We start from the raw sequence: 19,103 nt of genomic DNA on the forward strand, positions 1-19,103 counted from the left end.
TTAAGATTTAATATAATTTTAAGATATTTTTAAAAAATTCAGGGACTGGAGCGTGTATGAGGTATACACACTACCAAAGTCGACCACTTGTTCGAAGTTTTTTTTTTTTTTTTTTTTTTTCTGAATGAGAACATCTTTTCGTTAGAATTGGAATATCAATTTGTATTATATCATGCGAATACCGACTTAAAGCACCAAAAAAAGAAAAAAGAACAAACGACATCGATATATTCTCCCACTTTTTGAAGCCACTATTTTGTTCTTTCCCATTGTGGGCCCATCCTGAGGTTTACTTCTACATCATTCTAGAAAGGAACAATTTTGTTGGTGTACCTGCATGTCTCTGGAAATAATAAGCTAGAATGTGAAATTAAAATAGAATGTGAAAAATTAAACTGTTAAATTGCATAAATTTCAACTCAAGTTTTTGAACTTTAGATTATCTTTTTTGGAATGCATGGGATCAAACTCATAAATCAGAATTTTCTATCAAATTAAAGTTATGTATGTTTAAAGTCCGAGTTTTGTTGTACATTTTTTGTTAGATTTTTTCAGTCTGCAAACTAATTTATTTTGATTAAATATATTAGTGGTCAACACATTAATTTAAATTTTGAATTAATTGTCAATAAATTAATTTATTTGCCATTTTCGAATTTAATTTTCAAATTAAAATAAAATGGTTAGAATATGAAAAATTATAGTTAAATTGCAGGAAGTAACTTTACGCAATTTCTTAGGCAGTGGAAAAAATGTGTGGTCAATTTTTCAACCAAGTGAATCTCTATTGATGTGGTTTCTTAGAAAACACTTAAAATTTGTACGATTGATAAGATTTCTTCTACGATATTTTGTGGAAAGAGGTTAACCACCTGCTATTCTGGCATGTTGAATCAGGGAGGAAGTTCAACTGTGGTTGTAATATGGAAGAGGAAGCTATAACAGAAAAGTGGTTGCTGAGAGTGCTAATTTTGTTTTTCAAATACAGGGTACGTTTGGATGGAAATTAGAATAGTTAGAATAGTAAAATTTAAGAATAGCGGATGAGAATAGAAAAAATAGTGATTTTCATATTAGTATAAATATGGTGTTATTCGGATTAGTAAAAATGTTATTTGAATTGTACATTTGAAATAGTGATAGCTGTAACTGATAAATAATAATGTTAACAAGGTGCTAATTGAGATAAAAAATAGGTAAGTGGGGTCTCAAATAAATTGTCACGACGTGAAGATAACAGAAGCGGTGTCAATTTTATAATTTCAGAACTGTTTTAGTGGAAATCCGAGAAGGGGGTATTTTTTTCTCTCTCTTCACACTTTCGAATAGTAGTTATTCCAATATTTACAAGGAATAGAGAATAACAGCTATTCTAACTATTCCGAATAGCAAAAATGTTGTTTGAATGCACATTGCTATTCTGAATAGCCTCTATTCACTACAACAAAGTAGACACTTTTTGCGAGGAAAAAAACGCATTTATGACGGTAGTCCGTCGCAAAAAAAAAAAAAATTGAACAATGAGGGTAGTCTGTTGATAAGCCAAAATTGAATCTATTGAAACCTAGGGTTAGGTATGTAAATTAAGCCAAGTTTTGTTGAAATTAGGTTTAATTAGGTTAGAAATGTCCAAAAGTTCAAGTTACTGCCCTAGTTATGTTTATTTTACAGGTAATCAAGTGTTTGGAGCTTAACGAAGCAAAACGGGTGAGTCAGCACGAAGATTGGAGCAACTGTCAACATTCATTGCGGCCCGCAACCAAACAAGTCAGAGCCTCTTCATTTCCTGCACTTTCATTGCGGCCCGCAACCAAATCCATTGCGGCCCGAAATGATTTTACAGTTTTCTGCGCGACAAATTCTTAACTGCCTCCACTCATTACGGCCCGTACTAGATGTTATTGCGGCCCGCAATAAGGCGGTTCAGAGCCCGAATTTGCTATTTTTAGGGATTTATTTCTAGGTTTTGCTAGGGGGTATAAAAGGAGACCTGTAGAATAGATTAATGACGTTTTAGGGACAGAATTTCTGGTTTTGAACAAGGAAAAACAAGGAAAAGCAAGGAAGAGAGAAGAAGGGAGAAGAGAACATCATTGATCAACCGATTTTATTATTTTCTTTCCTTTGGAACTCTTTTACTCTTTTGATTTCATTTGTGTTTTAGCCATGACTGGCTAAAGGCTTTTCTAGGGTTGATTAGGGCTGTACTTGAAACTTTTGTTATGATTTAGTTGGTTTTGTGATGTGAATTATTACAATATAAGTAATAAATCCTAATTTACGCTCAATTCGGTTGCAAGTGTACAACCTTGTCGAGTAGTACTTAGGGATCGTCTCCACAGGGACAAGTCAGAATATCTAAGTCTAACCTAACAATTTAATTTAGTAAAAGAAAGTGAAAGAAAGTAAAGAGGTTTTTGTTTGTTCAATTGGTTGGTTTGATTGCGATTTAGTTGAATTAAACTAAGTCTTTAAAGCAAAATTAGGTTTTTAACAAGAATGAGAAATTAGGGTTTCTTAGGGTTCCTATCCACTAGTGTTACGACTAATTGGTTTGTAAATTTTGTTCTTATATTTATGAAGGCACAGTTGGGTGTTGTAGGTAAAAAGTGATATCTCTATATTAATACCATCTTTCAATTAGAATAAACGTCACCTCTCGGTACTTAGGTACTCTAATATAAAGTCATTAAGTTCTTACTGTCCCAATAAATCTAGAAAACTATCTTTCACCTCTCGGTACTTGGCACAATTTTCTAAACTATTAGGTAAAGCCCGTATAAGACAAGCGTCACCTCTCGGTACTTAGCCTATCAAATACCCTATTCCTTATGGTCTGGACCTAATATTCAATTTCTCAATTGCAAATACCAAATCCTAAGATTTCATGTGATTTCGATTAAGTCCTCACAATCAATAAAAATAAAGAATAGATCATAACAAAGAACAAGAATATATGAAATAAAACCAACTAAATCATAACAAAAGTTTCAAGTACAACCCTAATCAACCCTAGAAAAGCCCTTAGCCAGTCATGGCTAAGACACAAATGATAAAACCGGTTGATCAATGGTGTTCTCTTCTTCCTTCTTCTCTCTTCTTGCTTTTCCTTGCTTTTCCTTGCTCAAAACCCAAGAATTCTGCCTAAAAAAAACGTCCCCTTATCTATTCTACAAGTCCCCCTTTTATACCCCTCCTAAAAACTAAGAATAACTCCCTAAAAATAGCAAATTCGGGCTCTGAACCGACTTATTGCGGGCCGCAATGGATTTATTGCAAGCCGCAATGAGTGGAGGCAGTTAACAGACTGCGCAGAAAAATCTGGAGAGGTTATTGCGGGTCGCAATGAGTTTTATTGCGAGCCGCAATGAGTGTGCTGGAATGAAAATGCTATGCTGTAGAAGTTATTGCGGGCCGCAATAAGGTTATTGCGGACCGCAATAAAGGTCCTGGAAATGCTGTATTGAAGATGGTTCTGTCTGAGTTGGTTGCGGCCCGCAATAAATTAATTGTGGTCCGCAATAAATGTGAAATCTACTCCATCTTCGTGCTATCTTGCTCCAGATCACCCGTCTTGCTCCGTTAAGCTCCAAGCACTTGATTACCTACAAAATAAACACAACTAGGGCAGTAACTTGAACTTTTGGACATTTCTAACCTAATTAAACCTAATTCGAATCAAAACTTGGCTTAATTTACATAACAAACCCTAGGTTTCAATAGATACAATTTCAGTTTATCATTTTGTTTCATATGTTCTTGTTCTTTGTTATGATCTATTCTTTATTTTAATTGATTGTGAAGACTTAATCGAAATCGCATGAAATCTTAGGATTTGGTATTTGCAATTGAGAAATTGAATATTATGTCCAGACCATAAGGAATAGGGTATTTGATAGGCTAAGTATCGAGAGGTGATGCTTGTCTTATACGGGCTTTACCTAATAGTTTAGAAAATTGTGCCAAGTACCGAGAGGTGAAAGATAGTTTTCTAGATCAATTGGGACAGTAAGAACTTAATGACTTTAGATTAGAGTAGCCAAGTACCGAGAGGTGACGTTTATTCTAATTTAAAGATGGTATTAATATAGAGATATCACTTTGTACCTATAACATCCAACTGTGCCTCCATAAATATAGGAACAAAATTTACAAACCAATTAGTCATAACACTAGTGGATAGGAACCCTAAGAAACCCTAGTTTCTCATACTTGTTAAAAATCATATTTTGCTTTAAAGACTTTAGTTTAATTCAGTTTAATCGCAATCAAACCAACCTTTGAACAAACAAAAACCTTTTTACTTTCTTTTACTAAATTAAATTGTTAGGTTAGACTTTGATATTCCAACTTGTCCCTGTGGAGACGATCCCTAAGTACTACTCGACAATGTTGTACACTTGCAACCGAATTGAGCGTAAATTAGGATTTATTGCTTGTATTGCAAACAACACATCATCCGTCGTAAAAAGTACCGTCGCAAAAAGAAAAAAGTTGAACAATGAGGGTAGTCCGTCGCAAAAGGTCACTTTTTTATTTTCGTGAAAAGTGTCTCATTCTTGTTGTGATTTTAGCTATTATCATTTCATTCAAATATACACACTCAATTATCATGGGTTTTCACAGGTAAAGTTGGCTCATGAGTATTTTTCTCATGTAGATATTTGTTGCAGATATTCGGCAACAAGTTTAAAATTCCAATTTCCAACACCAAAGGATATTCTTCCTCCCTTCTTGACTCATTTTTCATTGGAAAAAAACAATTCGATGAAACCTCCCTTTTTTTTCCCAACTTTTGTGCATGGATAAAAACTGGAAATGTAATAAAGCATAATGGCTAATCAAACTCTCATTCATGCATAATGCAGTTAACTGTATAATTAATTAAGCAATATGGTTAATCTAACACAAAATGTACACTTAAAAAATTAACTGTATAATGCTGATCTAATTATATCGGACAAAATGTACTTAAAAAATTAACTGTATAATTAGTGCTCCAATTATTTATTACAATGGTTGAATTCATATTAATAATGCTCCAATTATTTATTATAATGGTTGAAATCATATTTAATCATGAAAAATATTCATTTTATATACTAACCATAACTTTCAAAATAAAATTTACTTTAAAGCTATTTTGTTTTTCCATGAACAAGCACAATTAAACAAACACAATTTAATGATATAATAAGCCAAATAATTTAAACAAGCACAAAAACAAAAATTAATTAAACAAACACAACGTAATAATACAAGAAATTAATTAAACAAGCATAATTAAACAAGCAACACTTAATTTTAAAAGACTAAGCTAATTTTAAGTGTGTGATCAATTTATTCTGATATCACTCTGTAGTATATAGTCAATTTACTCATTTAAACTTTTTGAGAATATGACATATACAATTATATTGATCATAATTAGTAATTAGTTTCAATACACTTAATATAGTTTAATTTTAGTATCACATCTCCTATAAAAAGAAAAAAAAATAAAAAAACTAACATCCTAACAAATTTTCTTTACATTTGCCGAACACCTATGTTCTAAATTTTTTCATAAATTAAAATAACCTAAGTTTTGACAAATTGAAATTTCCATTCCCATATTAAAATTTTTTATTCCCACAAAATTTCCATGTTGCTGAACATGTCCGAAGTAGTTGATTGTAGTAGATTCTGAAGTTGTAATCTCATCTAATTGTTGTATACGTGGTAGCTCCACTGCCAAGCCTTTAAAAAAAAAAAGATACGATTTCTTCTAGGAGATTGAAAAAAAAATTCATTTTTCTAGTTCTTTAGAAAATAGTTAATAATTTTCTAAATATAAAAAATTCTGTAAAGTCCCATGTCTCCCTTTCTTCTTAGTTGTTGTACAAGAGCTGTAGCCTGTAGGTGTCTAACCAAAAAAAAAGTAGAGTAGGTGAAGCTACCGTCTTGTTGTAAGTAAACACTCGCAATTAAGAAAATTAGGAATCCTAGTGGAAGAATGCTAATATGAATGGTCACATCGTAATAAGAAAATGTCGTTTTTATTAAAGTAGCCGGTAAAAAAAGTGCCCAATTGTTGGATTCACAGTGAAGGCTTTAACGAGAAACCGTGTGTGATCCGTGTGTAACATTTGTGTATGTGAGGCGCAGGAGATTTCAGTCGGTGTGACAAGTTGCTGTAATGTATTCTTAATTTTTTTGGGGAATTTCATGTATACTCTAAAAAACTCAAAATTATGTATTTTCCCTCTAAAATTCATAATAGCATATTTATCCTTCTAAATTTTAAAAACTGATCACAAATTTATCTAATTTATTGATTTTTATATTAAAACTCATTTTAAATTTATAAAGTACATATTTTACTCTTTATTAAAAAAAAATTTAGTATGTATAAAAAAAATGTTTCATTTTTTAATTTATTGTTTTCTGAGAACAAATGATTCATTACTTCTACTCATGATGAATACAGTGAATGTTAGACAAAAATTTGTGAAAAAAACTTGCCTGTCAGTATATAATTCAGTGGTAGGTGAATAAATGACAAATTAGACAAAGGTACAATAATTGATGGGTTAGGCACAGTGCCTCAGTGAGTTGAAAACTTGAAATCACTGGTAAATTCCAGCAGCTATCACGTGAGCTGTGGTTGATTCAGCGCACAATAAGGAATTGATGCTGCATGTGAACTCTCCCACACGTGACTAACTTGACTGGAAAGAAGAATTAAACTATGCATAATGTTCACATAGTTTGTTTTTGGCCTGCTTTTTCTTCTACTTTCTGCACAAGAGTACCAAAAGAAACCACTATTGCTCTCTCATTCCTCTTTGCAATTCCGAGATCTAAATGGCTATTATGAGATTTGTTGTCGGTGGGTGGCTTGCGAGCAGGGTCATCTCCAACCTCATCGTGTACGCCAAGGACCAGAAAATACAGCTAGACTTAAAGGACGAGCTGGTGGCACGGCTTGAGAATGCCCTGCCAAATATCCAAGAGGTGGTGAAAACCGTAGACCAGGGGTTGATCCGGGAGGAGAACCCAGCACTGGAGAAGTGGCTGTGGCAGCTGAGGGACGCTGTCGACCAGGCCGATGATGTGATGGATGAGATGAAGTATAACTATGAAAAGGAAAAAGTGGAGTCGGAGAAAAACAAGTTCAACAAGAGGTTAAAAGTGGAGGCTGAGGAAAACATGGTCAACAAGAGGTTAAAAGTAGAGGCTATCACTAATCATTTTAGAACCATTTTTTCAGGTGCAGTCGATGAGGACCCCTTTTTAAAGAGGTTAAAGAAGGCTGTGAAGGCAATAGAGGAGGTTGCTGCGGACGTCGGGCTTTTTTCCATGCTCGTGCAAAACTTGGTCGCACATCAAAAGGGGAAGGTAAAGTCGACCATCTGTTACCGTGAAACCACCTCATTTTTGACTTTGCAAAATCATGTATTTGGTAGGCAAGATGAGAAAAAGGATATCATTAAGAAGCTATTGAACCTCGATTGCAAAACCAATAGAGAGAATTTAACCATATTGCCTATCATAGGGGTTGGTGGAGTTGGCAAGACTACTCTTGCTCAACTAGTGTATAATGATCCGATCTTGGAGAATCATTTTGAGTTGAGGTTGTGGGTTTGTGTCTCTAACAATTTCGATGTGGTCTTGCTTACCAAGAAGTTGTATGAATCCACTTTTGGGCAAAGACCACCGCAGTTTGATAGTTTTGATTTGATTCAAAAGAAACTCAAAGAGAAATTCGAGTCTAGGAGGTTTTTGGTTGTTTTTGATGATGTCTGGAATGATAACAACAAAGAAGATTGGGAAAAACTTATAGAACCTTTAAAAATTGGAAAGAATGGGAGTATGATGTTATTAACAACTCGAATGAAATCAGTTGTCACATTGACTGGACTTAACCTAATGGATTCAATTGTTTTAGAGGGTTTGAATGAATGTGATATGTGGGATCTCTTTAAGGAATGCGCTTTTGGGGGTGAAGACCCCAATTATCACAAAGAGCTGGTGACAATTGGAAAAGATATTGTAAAAAAGCTAGAAGGGATTCCTCTCGCAGCAAGGACAGTAGGTGGAATATTGTGCTCCAATCTAGAAGAGGATTATTGGATTGATATATTAGAAAGTGAGTTATGGAGCTTAAAACAAGGGCAAGATGACATCATGCCAGCTTTGAGGTTAACATATCAATATTTACCCTCATATTTGAAACCATGCTTTTTATTTTGTAGCATATTTCCCCAAGATTATCTCTTTAGTAAGAACGATTTAATATACATGTGGATTGCTCTAGGGATGGTGCCTCGAAGCGTCAATGGCACAATGAGTTCAGAGGATGTAGGGTCCAAATACTTTGATGAGATGCTAAGTAAATCAATTTTCATTTGTCCTAATCTTGTGTTTCCAAATGAAAATCAATTTATCATGCATGACTTGATTCATGAACTTTCTATACTTGTTTCTCAAGGTGAATGCCTGAGAACTAGTACAAATAAGCTGGTGTATGTTCCAAATACAATTCGTCATTTGTACGCTCGTATTGATGGTCCTAATGAGTTGAGAATTTCTAGTTTGAAGAACTTACGCACTCTCGTTATAGATATTGATGAATTTCATCATCCAGAGCAGGATTCTATTGTTACTGAACTGCTAGAAGGAATGGAAAGTCTTCGGCTTTTAATTTTGTTTGCTAATAACTTGAGTGAGTTTCCTGAGAGTGCTAGTAAATTATTGCACCTCCGTTACTTGAGACTTAATTCATATAGAATCCATGCATTTCCTAAATCAGTGTCCAAGCTTTACTTTCTGGAAACTATGGTTTACAATGATTTTTGGACTAGTAAACTAGAACATGCAGATGCCTTGGGTATGCTTGTTAACCTGAGGCATCTCATTATACCGGGGTGGTTATTGGACAGAATTGCTGGTATAGGAAGGCTCACTTCACTACAAGAGTTGTATTTTACTGTGCGCAAGGATAGTGGATTTAAAATATCCGAGCTAAGTGATATGAGAGAGCTTCGGGTCTTGAGAATTAGTAGTATTGAAAATGTTGGTAGTCGTGAGGAAGTTATCCAAGCCAACTTGAAAGAAAAAGTTAATCTTAATGAACTGAGTTTAATATGGGCTCGCAGAAACCGAAATAAAGAGGCTAATGAAGGTGTGCTTGATCACCTTCAACCGCATTCTGGTTTAAAGGAGTTGTCAATAAGATCTTATGAGGGTACTGGAAGGCCTCCTATCTGGTTCAGAACACAAACTCTTTCAAATCTAGTGCGTTTAAAAATTCAGGTTTGTAATTTTGTTCACTTGCCTTGTTTGGATGAACTACCTCTTCTAAAGTATATAAATTTTCGCGATATGAATGCAATAGAGAATATCATTCATGAATGCAACACCTCATCTGCAGTAGATGCCTTTCCATCTCTAGAACAGATCTACATTCGTAGGATGAGAGCAATAAAAGAATGGTGTCTGGCAAAGCAACCCAATAAATGGATGCATTGTTTGAGAAAACTCGAAATTATTGATTGCCCAGAGTTGCAGGTTTTGCCTCCTGTTCCGGTTGGCATCAAGGAACTGAGTTTTAAAGATTTGGGAATAAATGCTCTCCCAACTCTTTGGAATGATCAAAGCAGTGAATCAGGGAGCTTATCAGATCTTGTTGTTATGTCAATAAGTAATTGCAAAAATCTGGTATCATTAACTGAAGGTTTGCTCCAAAGCCCTGAACGACTTGAGGCTCTTGAAGAACTATACATTACTGATTGTAAGAAACTGGTGAACTTTCCACTGGGGGGTTTCAATAAATGTATTTCATTGAAAAAGTTGGATATAAGTGATTGTCCACAGATAGACGGACAACTGGTGTCAGAATGTTTTCTCCCTTCTGCACTACAAAAACTCAGTATTTCTTCATGTGGTCAGTTAGAAACTACTTTGCCAAAAGCTTTTAAAGGTGTTCATTCTCTAATTGAATTGGAGTTGCGTGTGTGTTTTCAACTTACAACTCTTCCTCCTAAAGAAGTGTTTAACAGATGGAAAACACTTAAAAAACTAATCCTTGAAGATTGCAGAGTCTTAACATCCCTAGAGAGCTTACTTGGCCTCTCTTGTATAGAACATCTTGAAGTTCGGGGATGTCCCCAGTTATCTCAAGCAATTCCTTTTCCATTACCATTGAAAAAAGATGAGACTGAAAGGAAGGAGGAAGGCAGATCCATTTCAGCTCAACCACAACCTCTGTTCTCTGTGGATAAGCTTGTTATAGATAATCCCTTTCTTCTCTCTGTAGAGCCATTAAGGAGCCTCTCTGCTGTCAAAGTATTGATCATTGAAGATTGTTCAGAATTGCAGTCCCTGCCAGAACTTCCACCATTGCTCCAAGAGCTACATATTCGACGTTGCAGTCCTGAGTTGCAGACGAGGTGCGAAAAATCAGGTCAAGATTGGCCTAAACTTTCTCAGATACCTATGGTGCTTCTTGGAGGTGTGTTGCTGTCGAGGTCAGAATTGGAAGAAGAAGACAATGTAGGGTACATGGTACGAGTCTTTTCTATTCTCCCTTTCCTTTTCCATTAATATATATCATTAAAGTTAACATATATACCATTAATAAAACAACTATGCATTGTACAAACTCTTTCAATTGTCAAATTAGAACTATTAAGAATCTTATCCATAGGTTTGGCAAATATCGATTCTTTATTCATGTATGTGTTAATTTGTATCACTATGGTAACATAAGAAAAACAATACTCCGTGCCACTTATCGCTCTTTAGTTTCAGGGCTAAAGTATCAGTCCCAATTACTGTTTTGGTTAGCAGACAACACATTTATTTCCTACTCTTATGCTGTTGATTTTACAAATGCTTATGGTTGAACAGTAAATAGCTAGCAATTGAACTTTCTATTTTTTTATGTTTGATTATTAATGTAAAATTAGTTTATCTATTTTAATTATTATTTAAAACTAATGATGCAGCTTGATTAAATCGTCAGATGCTGAATTTTCTCCTTTAAAACCTTGTAAATTTGAAAAAAAAAATAAAGAAAAACACTATAGAGGCTTAGATCTAGGAAGGAAAAAAAGAGAGAAGAAATTGTAATAGGTATGTAACGGCTGCTCCGCCGAGAAGGAATGAATCATGGAATAGTGGAATTCTTGCTTGGGTCGGCCAACCAAGCCACCTCATGGAGAGGTGTTGAGGCCCGTGGATTAGTTCCTTCGGGAGATACCACGTTAAAAATTGACTGTTCTCCTTCTCTGTTTCCTTGTTTTGTTTTTGTACTTGGAAACTAAAACTAGCATTGCCTCATTAATTATCTATGTGAGTTGCAGTTTTTTTCCCCTAAATTATATAAAGCGAACAATTTAATTGGATGGAATGGTTTTGTAGAGATTATATTTATCAATGTATGTTGGGAAACTTAGCAGCAGGGTCTTCTCTGTTTTATTTCATTGTTCCTTTCAAGACAAAAGAACCATTATTTCTGAAGGCAATAGCACCATCAGTGTTGGTCACTCATTTTGCTAAGAAAAAGGTAGATTGATGTTTAACTTTTACAATTCCGACAATGTTTGTGGAATAACTAAAAGTTTATATGATTGTAATTTCCTAAGAAAAGGGGTAAATTGATGCTCAAGTCTTATAGCAAAATAAGTTCTGCATGTATGGCAAGGCCGTTAGTAAGGAAATCAAGGCTTCAGGTTTATGAAGAAATTGTGTAAAATGTAATAATGCTTTAACTATAATTTATAGGTTAATTTCGTTTTGGTGTTATATTTTCTATGATAAATTAAAAATCTTAGGTAACTTCAAATGCTTTTTTTCGTTTTGGTGTTATATTTTCTATTCTACTTGTTAGATATCTACTTCAAAGGCTTCAGGTTTTCTTTATGTCCTTTGGAAAAACAATTAATGAGCTTTCAAAGTTACACATTTTAGATATCAATAAAAGTTAATCAGGGATAATATGTTATTTACAAAAAGCACAAAGGAAAATAATTTACTAATAAAAAATTACATGGCGACTAAGAACCTCATGTCTTCATCTCTTTGGATATGGCCCAAGGGCACATTTGTAAATTTGTTCATGGTAATATTGTCCGCCTTTGGAGAAGGCTACAAAAATTGACATCGACAAGAGCTTCAGATATAATTATATCGTTTTGGAAATTATTGAACTAATGAATTGATTAGATGAAATTATAAGCTCAAATATTTTTTTTCACTTTTTCTTTTTTCTTTTTCTTTTCTGAATATTGATCCAACAATTAATATACTAACTGTTACGTCACTTAGACAAACATATGATGTTAGTAGAAAAACATTAAAATATGCTTTTAAAGCAGAGTGAATTCATTGCCAAAAAAAAAAAAAAAAAAAAACTACAATAAGACAAACAAAGTTTATCCGTCAAAATTGGGTCTAATGCAAGAAATTCGGGTTTTTAATGACATCAACATTTTATTTAGCAAGGAGCAACATCTGGCACAAAAACGCTAAACACAAGCAACTTAGCTCTGCATCCCAAAAATTGTAGAAAACAACATTTTAATCAACTCACAATGCAGAAGCAAATAAATCAGCCACCGCAACAACAGCAATTCATCCAAACAAATAAAAAGGCTCAAATACTAACAAATGACCCTATGCACGCCAAGGAAATGGTAACAGGAGTACATTTAAAAAACACTCCTTTAAAAAATCCGAATTTGTTTTTCCTTTTGACATTGACAACAAAAAATGCAAAAAAAAATCTAGTTTCGAGCAATATTCACAATGCTTGCCATACATGTTCTTGTTTGCATTTCTTCAAAATATGTATTATTTTGCATTTGGAATTGGATGAAGTATGAACCTGAGGATCTTCACTGCCTTGAAGTTGCCAACACTCATTCTAAATTGTCGCTGCACTGAATTTCCCAACTCTTTTCGCTTCCCTGCAATAAAAATTCAGATATGCTTGTTTTTATTTCAAACTGTAACTGGAAGGAATAGCAAATACTCTCCAAACAACTTCCATTGAAAAATAGAACACCAGAGAGTGAGGGCTAAAGAAAAGATTCAACAATTTTAGTCACGCACATTTCATGAAAATGATTAGACAAATGAACCTCGGCTATTAAATGAGGACCTGTCTATGGCCTAAGGATCAGCAAATAAACAGGAAAAAAAAAAGAAGAGAAGTCATTCTACTTAGTTTTGTTCAAGCAAAATACTCGAGAGTCAGGAATTTACAATCTCATTAACCATAAACTACAAAATAAAACCTTTTAATTCCTCAGAAAAACAATGTCACAATTTGTTCAATAAATATTCATACTATCGTTTCATAGTTTGAGGTGCCAAGGAAATATTAAAGAAAGTACCTATCATTTCTTCCTTCATCTTTTGTTTTTCTTTTTCAGCTGCCAGATGCTCAAAGTGCCACGAGGCTCTTCTTGCTTCTTCATTTAAAGGATCCAGTTCAGGCTGTTCAGCTATCATCTTCAGATCTGAAAAGACAATTGGAAAGCATGTCAGATAATAGACCAACGATCCTTCTCGTTTCTCACTTTAGTTCCGTAAGTTACAGAATTTCCCTTTCTTGTCCTAGATATTTGGATACCATGTTGAGCCATTACATCATAATTCAGTCAGAAATGGACATAAATTCTACTCAAGCAGACATGATACTATGCATTTTTTGACAGAATGATATCCTTCTATAATAATGACAGAAGATATTAGCATTCAATATATTTCCTCCAACATTTCTGATTACATCTGATGGTAAGAACAAAAATTGAATTGTAAAACGTCAGGGACTGAACTGCACATAAGTGATGCAGAAAGCAGAGTACAAACAAGAGGGATCAGCATTTACCAGAAATAGCTTCATCATAATGTTCAAAATTTTGATGTGCCTTTCCTCTTCTAAGAAGTGTTTTTTTAAGAAGGATTCAATTCCAGAGCTTTTGTGCACTCTTTGATCCTCTCCTCACACTTGCCCTATTAAACAGGAGAGAAATGTACAAGCCCGACTGAGTCAAACAAAGTGTCTTCAGATGGTATAAAATGCCCCAGGCAATTTTCATGGCACATCGAGCGAATCTCCTCTGACGACGGTATCTCAGAGCAATCTCCAAAGCAAGTTTGTACTGAGATAACCTCAGGCACCGAATACTTTGCTCCCTTGTGCTTTTGCATCATTAGCTTGCCCTTTTTTAAAAGGAAGTCGAAGACGAGATAAGATAAACTTCTCCTGGTAGCAGTAAACAGTAAGAGGGAATGGAGAAATGAGGGGCAACTTGACAAAGAGTATCCAGGGTTTAAAGGGTTTTGGGAAGAATGTTTGCTACTGTAGTAAGCGAATTTCATCCAAGTAGAATTTTGAGCATTTTAATTTTTAACTGCAGCACCTGTTGAATGCCAAGTTTTAAGATTCAATTAGTTTTGGTAATGGAGCTGATTTGCACCTATTTTCAAAAGGAAAATTGCCCCGGGCTTACAACTATGACTTCCTGAGATTCGCATGACAATTGTAGGACATAGAATGAAGAAATTAAGCTACGTTTCCTCATGTCAGTCTAGTCATAATTCATCTATTAAAAAAAAAAAAAAACCTAAGATATGGAAAACGAAGGGTGAAATTGACATTCTCTCTACACCCCTTTAAATCAAATTGGGTCATGTGGCACTCAAACACAAACAATTTGTGAATCCTACTATTTTTAAGTAAAACATCAGCAATACCTGGTAATCTCGTAAGAAAAGGACGACTTCTCTCACTAATTTTGAAGATGTCTGCACAGATAGGTGGAGAAAGCCAAGAGAGAGGAGAGGGGTTGAGAGAATCGGGCCGCAGTTCTCAAGGCAGCAAGACGAATTCTAAAGCTAAAAGAGCGCCGACTTTTCTCGCCTTCCGTTTATAAAACGAAGGGGTAACATATTAACAGAGTATTTTTTTTCTTCATACAGTGCACAGACCATAGAGTCAAAACTGTGTTATATATGTCTCTTGCGCTGCTTGAAGTAAAACTTCTCTGTCAATATCTTTAGGGCCGAAGGGGGAACGGAAAGAGGGGTCGGATACTCTGGGGGGAGGAGGACCGAAAGAGATCGAACAGCATAGAAGGATGCAATCCGACGGCCCAGACGCACCTGATCAAATCAAAAGGTGGAGAAGGGAGGTGGCGCTGTTACGGTACATCTATTTAAAGTTTATATAAAAGACTTATATATTCTAAAAATATAAAACAAAAGAATAGGGTTCAAAACATCAAATACTTCTATTTTTTTTTGTCTCTACTGTATCTCTATTTTTTATCTACAATAATTTAAAACTTTTTATCTACAATAATTTAAAATTTAAATCGTATTAGAAAATTTACTTGGATATAGTTTCAATAACTTATTAGAATTATGCGCAACAGCTGCATCTCATACTAAATTACTAACAAATGTATTAATAAATAGTAATACTCTTGCTAATATATAAAAGATTAACATATACTCTCTTACTACGAAATATAGGCTCACATATATAAGAGCCAAATCGGCCTAGCCAAGAACAAAAAATGGAAAAATAAACAAAAGTATTTGAGTTATAGAGTTGCTATTATTCTTTCTGAAGGAAAATGTATTTTTTCAATTTTAAAACAAAGGTGTAAAAAATCTTACATGAAAAATGATCTAATTATCATGCTCCACAAAATCCAACATCCACACACCGTGATCCTGTGATGAACCAAAATCTAAACTCCTATATTCCACCTCCAAATTCAATTAATTTGAAACAAAATAAAAATACTTTATTTTTTCTCAATATATAAATTTTCAAGACATGTACCAAGTCCAAAAACAAAATTCTTGAAATTCAACGGGAAAAAACTTAGAAGTTGGTTGCATAATAGCAAAAGGTATTTTAAAATCTACCAAATTCTATCACAATAAAAAAAAAAAAACTAAAAATCACTTCTCTGAGAGACTTCTACATGGTTAATGAAGCTGAAATTTGTGTCAAAGACAATCGTGTTTTGAAAGTTATTGTAATATGTATAGAAAAGCGATCATGTAATTTGATATCCTTGTTTAAACTCAATCTTTAATATCATATTTAAGCTTAATTAACTACTAGTAATCGTGCCTGTGCACAGCAACGAGAGCAAATTATATAGTAGAAAACCTAATTTACTAAAGTATTTTTTTTCATAAAAAAATAGAGAAAATAAATATCGCTGAATGTAAACCAAAGATATTATTTCTGAATTGAATATAGGAATAAAAAGACATAGCATTCTCTAATAAAAACCATAAACATATAAAGCTAAAACAAAATAAACAACCTAAAAGCTACTGAAGTAAGTAATTTCAATACGCTGACACCACATTTGGTAGCACCTCACGGCATGTTGAGTCTGCACATAGTAAACAAATTGTTTTAATCAAGGAACTTCAAGTTGATTAATATTGATTAATTTAAGACAGAGTATTTTGATATTTTAATTTTAGATGTACCTAAGTCTCAACTTTTCATATTCTAGCATTTGGGGATTAAAATGGACAGTGAAAATATCCGTGGCAAGCAAATGATTATCTGCAAAATATTTGTATTTATTTAGTTTACATTTAGTTTTTAAAATTTGAAATAAACATAAAAGATATAAATTTGTTACAAAGGTTATGGTCATTGCATGGGGATTTGGAAAACCCATTGCGCATATATATTCTCACATACACCACGCACCACCGTTTTGTTTTCTTTTGCTATGTTTATATTACAGGAGGTTGCTTACACTTATGTAATACTCTTCGTGTATATATATGCCTAAGGGCGTTTTCACTTGGGGAAAAAAAAAAAAAAAATCAAATTTAGGACCAATTGCCACGAGATGATCTATGCTTTATTTTTCAAATGAATATGAAGTTCATTAACGCAATTTGTGACTTGAAGATTTCAAATAATGCTACAATGTATGGTGTGTGGTGAATGTGCCAAAATGTAATTCCTAAAATATAAAATAATGTATCAGTATATAATTTCTCATATTGAAAAAATACATTAATACAAAAGTAACTAAAATCTAAAATGTTAAGTTCATTTTATTTTGTCAAATTTGATGTCTTCAACTATTGTCTTTCATATTTCTTGAAAGTAAAGAATTATAATAATGTAATTACTACTAATTATTATATTAATCACATTTAAAAAAAGTGACAAACAAACTTTAAATCTCCACGACAACATGTGAGCACTTCTTCATTTTATTAGTTTCAGTTTATCGTGTCCGTGCGTTGCGACTGGAACATATTATAAAATTGAATAAAATATGAATTTTTTTTGTTATTGATATTCATACAAAATTAAAAATTAAAATAAAAGATAAGACAAATAAAAAATAATAATAAAAGAAACAACAATAAATTTTAAAAAAAAGACAAAATATAACATGAAAAAATTCTTAAAGCGTCATTGTCATTGATCCTCTTCAATGTAGTCCAACATTTCTAAAAATGAACAAATAAAATATAAAAAAGTAGATTATAATTGTTCAAATTGAACACATATAATAAAATTAGAAATTTAAATTAATATTTACATGTGGCCAAACCCATCTATAAATAATATTACTTCTGGTATTGGTTCAATTAATTAATATTTTTTGACCAATTAATTGATATTTTAAAAATAATGTCGTGTATAACTTAGTATCTCGAGAGACCAGGCATTTATCACAGCCTTGACTTCTTCTATCGCCTCGCTCCATCGGGCTACCGCTAGCCGAAAAATCAGTAAAAATCCTCCCAACTGTCTGTTTGCACAAAAAAGAACAAAAATGGAAATTATTATTTTTGGAACAAAATGTGTTATGCTATTTTCAATTGATATTCTTAATTTGTTAATTCCTGCAACATAACACTAAATGCATGATGCAAAAAAACTCAGCCTATTTACTACATGAATGTGATTATTTACATGATAGCCCGAAATATAAGCATTTGTTCAAAGGGTTTTTGACTGTGGATTTGCTCATTGGATCAAGTGGTTCTTACTGGAAATGCATAGCCTAGGTGCAGTGGTGCTACAAACTTTGATTTGTGTCATTTCATATTCAATTCATATTTTTATCCAAAAAGGGTGTATATAAGTTATGTAAATACCTTTTTCTGTCTTACATATAATTTTTATAACCTATTTACTAATTAATTCCACTGGTTCTACATACATGCTGAAATTGGGGGTTTATTCAACAGTCTTTTGTAAAAATTGTACAGGACAGATCACATGGTCAGATTTGGTATTCTTGGTATATAAACTTCCAGGAGATTGTTTATTTCAAGCTCAATGAATTTCAGAATTTTCTAAAGCTTCTAGTTATGTCAGGATTTCAGTTTAATGATGAACAGTTCTATACCAGCTTTGGCTCTGGTACTAGTCTTTGTAAATTTCAGAATATGAACTTTAAAAGGCTCCCAGAAATTGTAGAAAAATCCAATAAGTGTGAAATTTGTTTCTACTTATTCATGGTGATGTTCTTTACTGGCTCTTCGAGCAACTTGACGAAATTTCTTTCTAACCCTGTTATCTTTTTTGGTTTGTAAAAGGTGTTAACTTTGGGCTGTTTGGTACCTGTTGCATCTCACTTTGCTTTTTTTCATTTGGTTGCCGAGTACAGTGATTGGGGTGTACTTAGGGACCAGTTTGAGGTACCTTAACGTTGGTATAAACATGTTTTAGGATTTCAACACAGTGGCTTATATGCATATGCAAAGAGGAAATACAAAGATCAAGCATTAAACACTTTATTTTTATGAAAATTTAATTTAGTCTTGTCAGGCATTGTGAATTTTTTTTACAATAAGGACCATATGTTTGTTACTTTACAACTAAGTCCCTTATTTTATTTGTTATTTGATAAAATGCAAGAAGCTTGTTTATTCAAAAGGGCAAACCCTCTATCAACAATTATATATTGTTGGTGCTAAAAGGTGCTGATTTCACCCTGGTTCTCATGCAAGAAAATAAAGAAAAGCCAAAACAGTAAAGAAATTAACTTTTGTATAGAAAACTTGCTTTTTATTCAACTTGATTAACCTATAGTCCTATA

At 33.3% G+C, this 19,103-nt stretch overlaps 1 protein-coding gene and 1 pseudogene across 2 annotated transcripts; one reads left to right on the forward strand and one right to left on the reverse strand.

The window, feature by feature from the left end:
- The first annotated feature begins 6,724 nt into the window (after positions 1–6,724).
- LOC144564281 (disease resistance protein RGA2-like) lies at positions 6,725–11,589 on the forward strand. Its single transcript, XM_078313868.1, has 2 exons — positions 6,725–10,548; positions 10,992–11,589. Exons 1-2 carry the CDS (start codon positions 6,847–6,849, stop codon positions 10,998–11,000), a joined length of 3,711 nt encoding a protein of 1,236 aa, XP_078169994.1. The 5' UTR covers positions 6,725–6,846; the 3' UTR covers positions 11,001–11,589.
- Positions 11,590–12,599: 1,010 nt separating this feature from the next.
- On the reverse strand, positions 12,600–14,576 carry LOC144563854 (uncharacterized; annotated as a pseudogene). The gene is made up of 4 exons (XR_013514495.1): positions 14,505–14,576; positions 13,880–14,350; positions 13,383–13,508; positions 12,600–12,953 (listed from the first exon to the last, which is right to left on the reverse strand). The product of XR_013514495.1 is annotated as an uncharacterized LOC144563854 (transcript).
- Positions 14,577–19,103: the final 4,527 nt, after the last annotated feature.

The sequence above is a fragment of the Carex rostrata genome, chromosome 13 (genome assembly GCF_964058835.1).
Source record: "Carex rostrata chromosome 13, lpCarRost1.2, whole genome shotgun sequence".
Taxonomy (NCBI): Eukaryota; Viridiplantae; Streptophyta; class Magnoliopsida; order Poales; family Cyperaceae; genus Carex; species Carex rostrata.

Excerpts from the sequence above, each read along its gene's own strand:
- LOC144564281 (XM_078313868.1), top strand. The coding sequence starts at position 6,847 with ATGGCTATTATGAGATTTGTTGTCGGTGGGTGGCTTGCGAGCAGGGTC.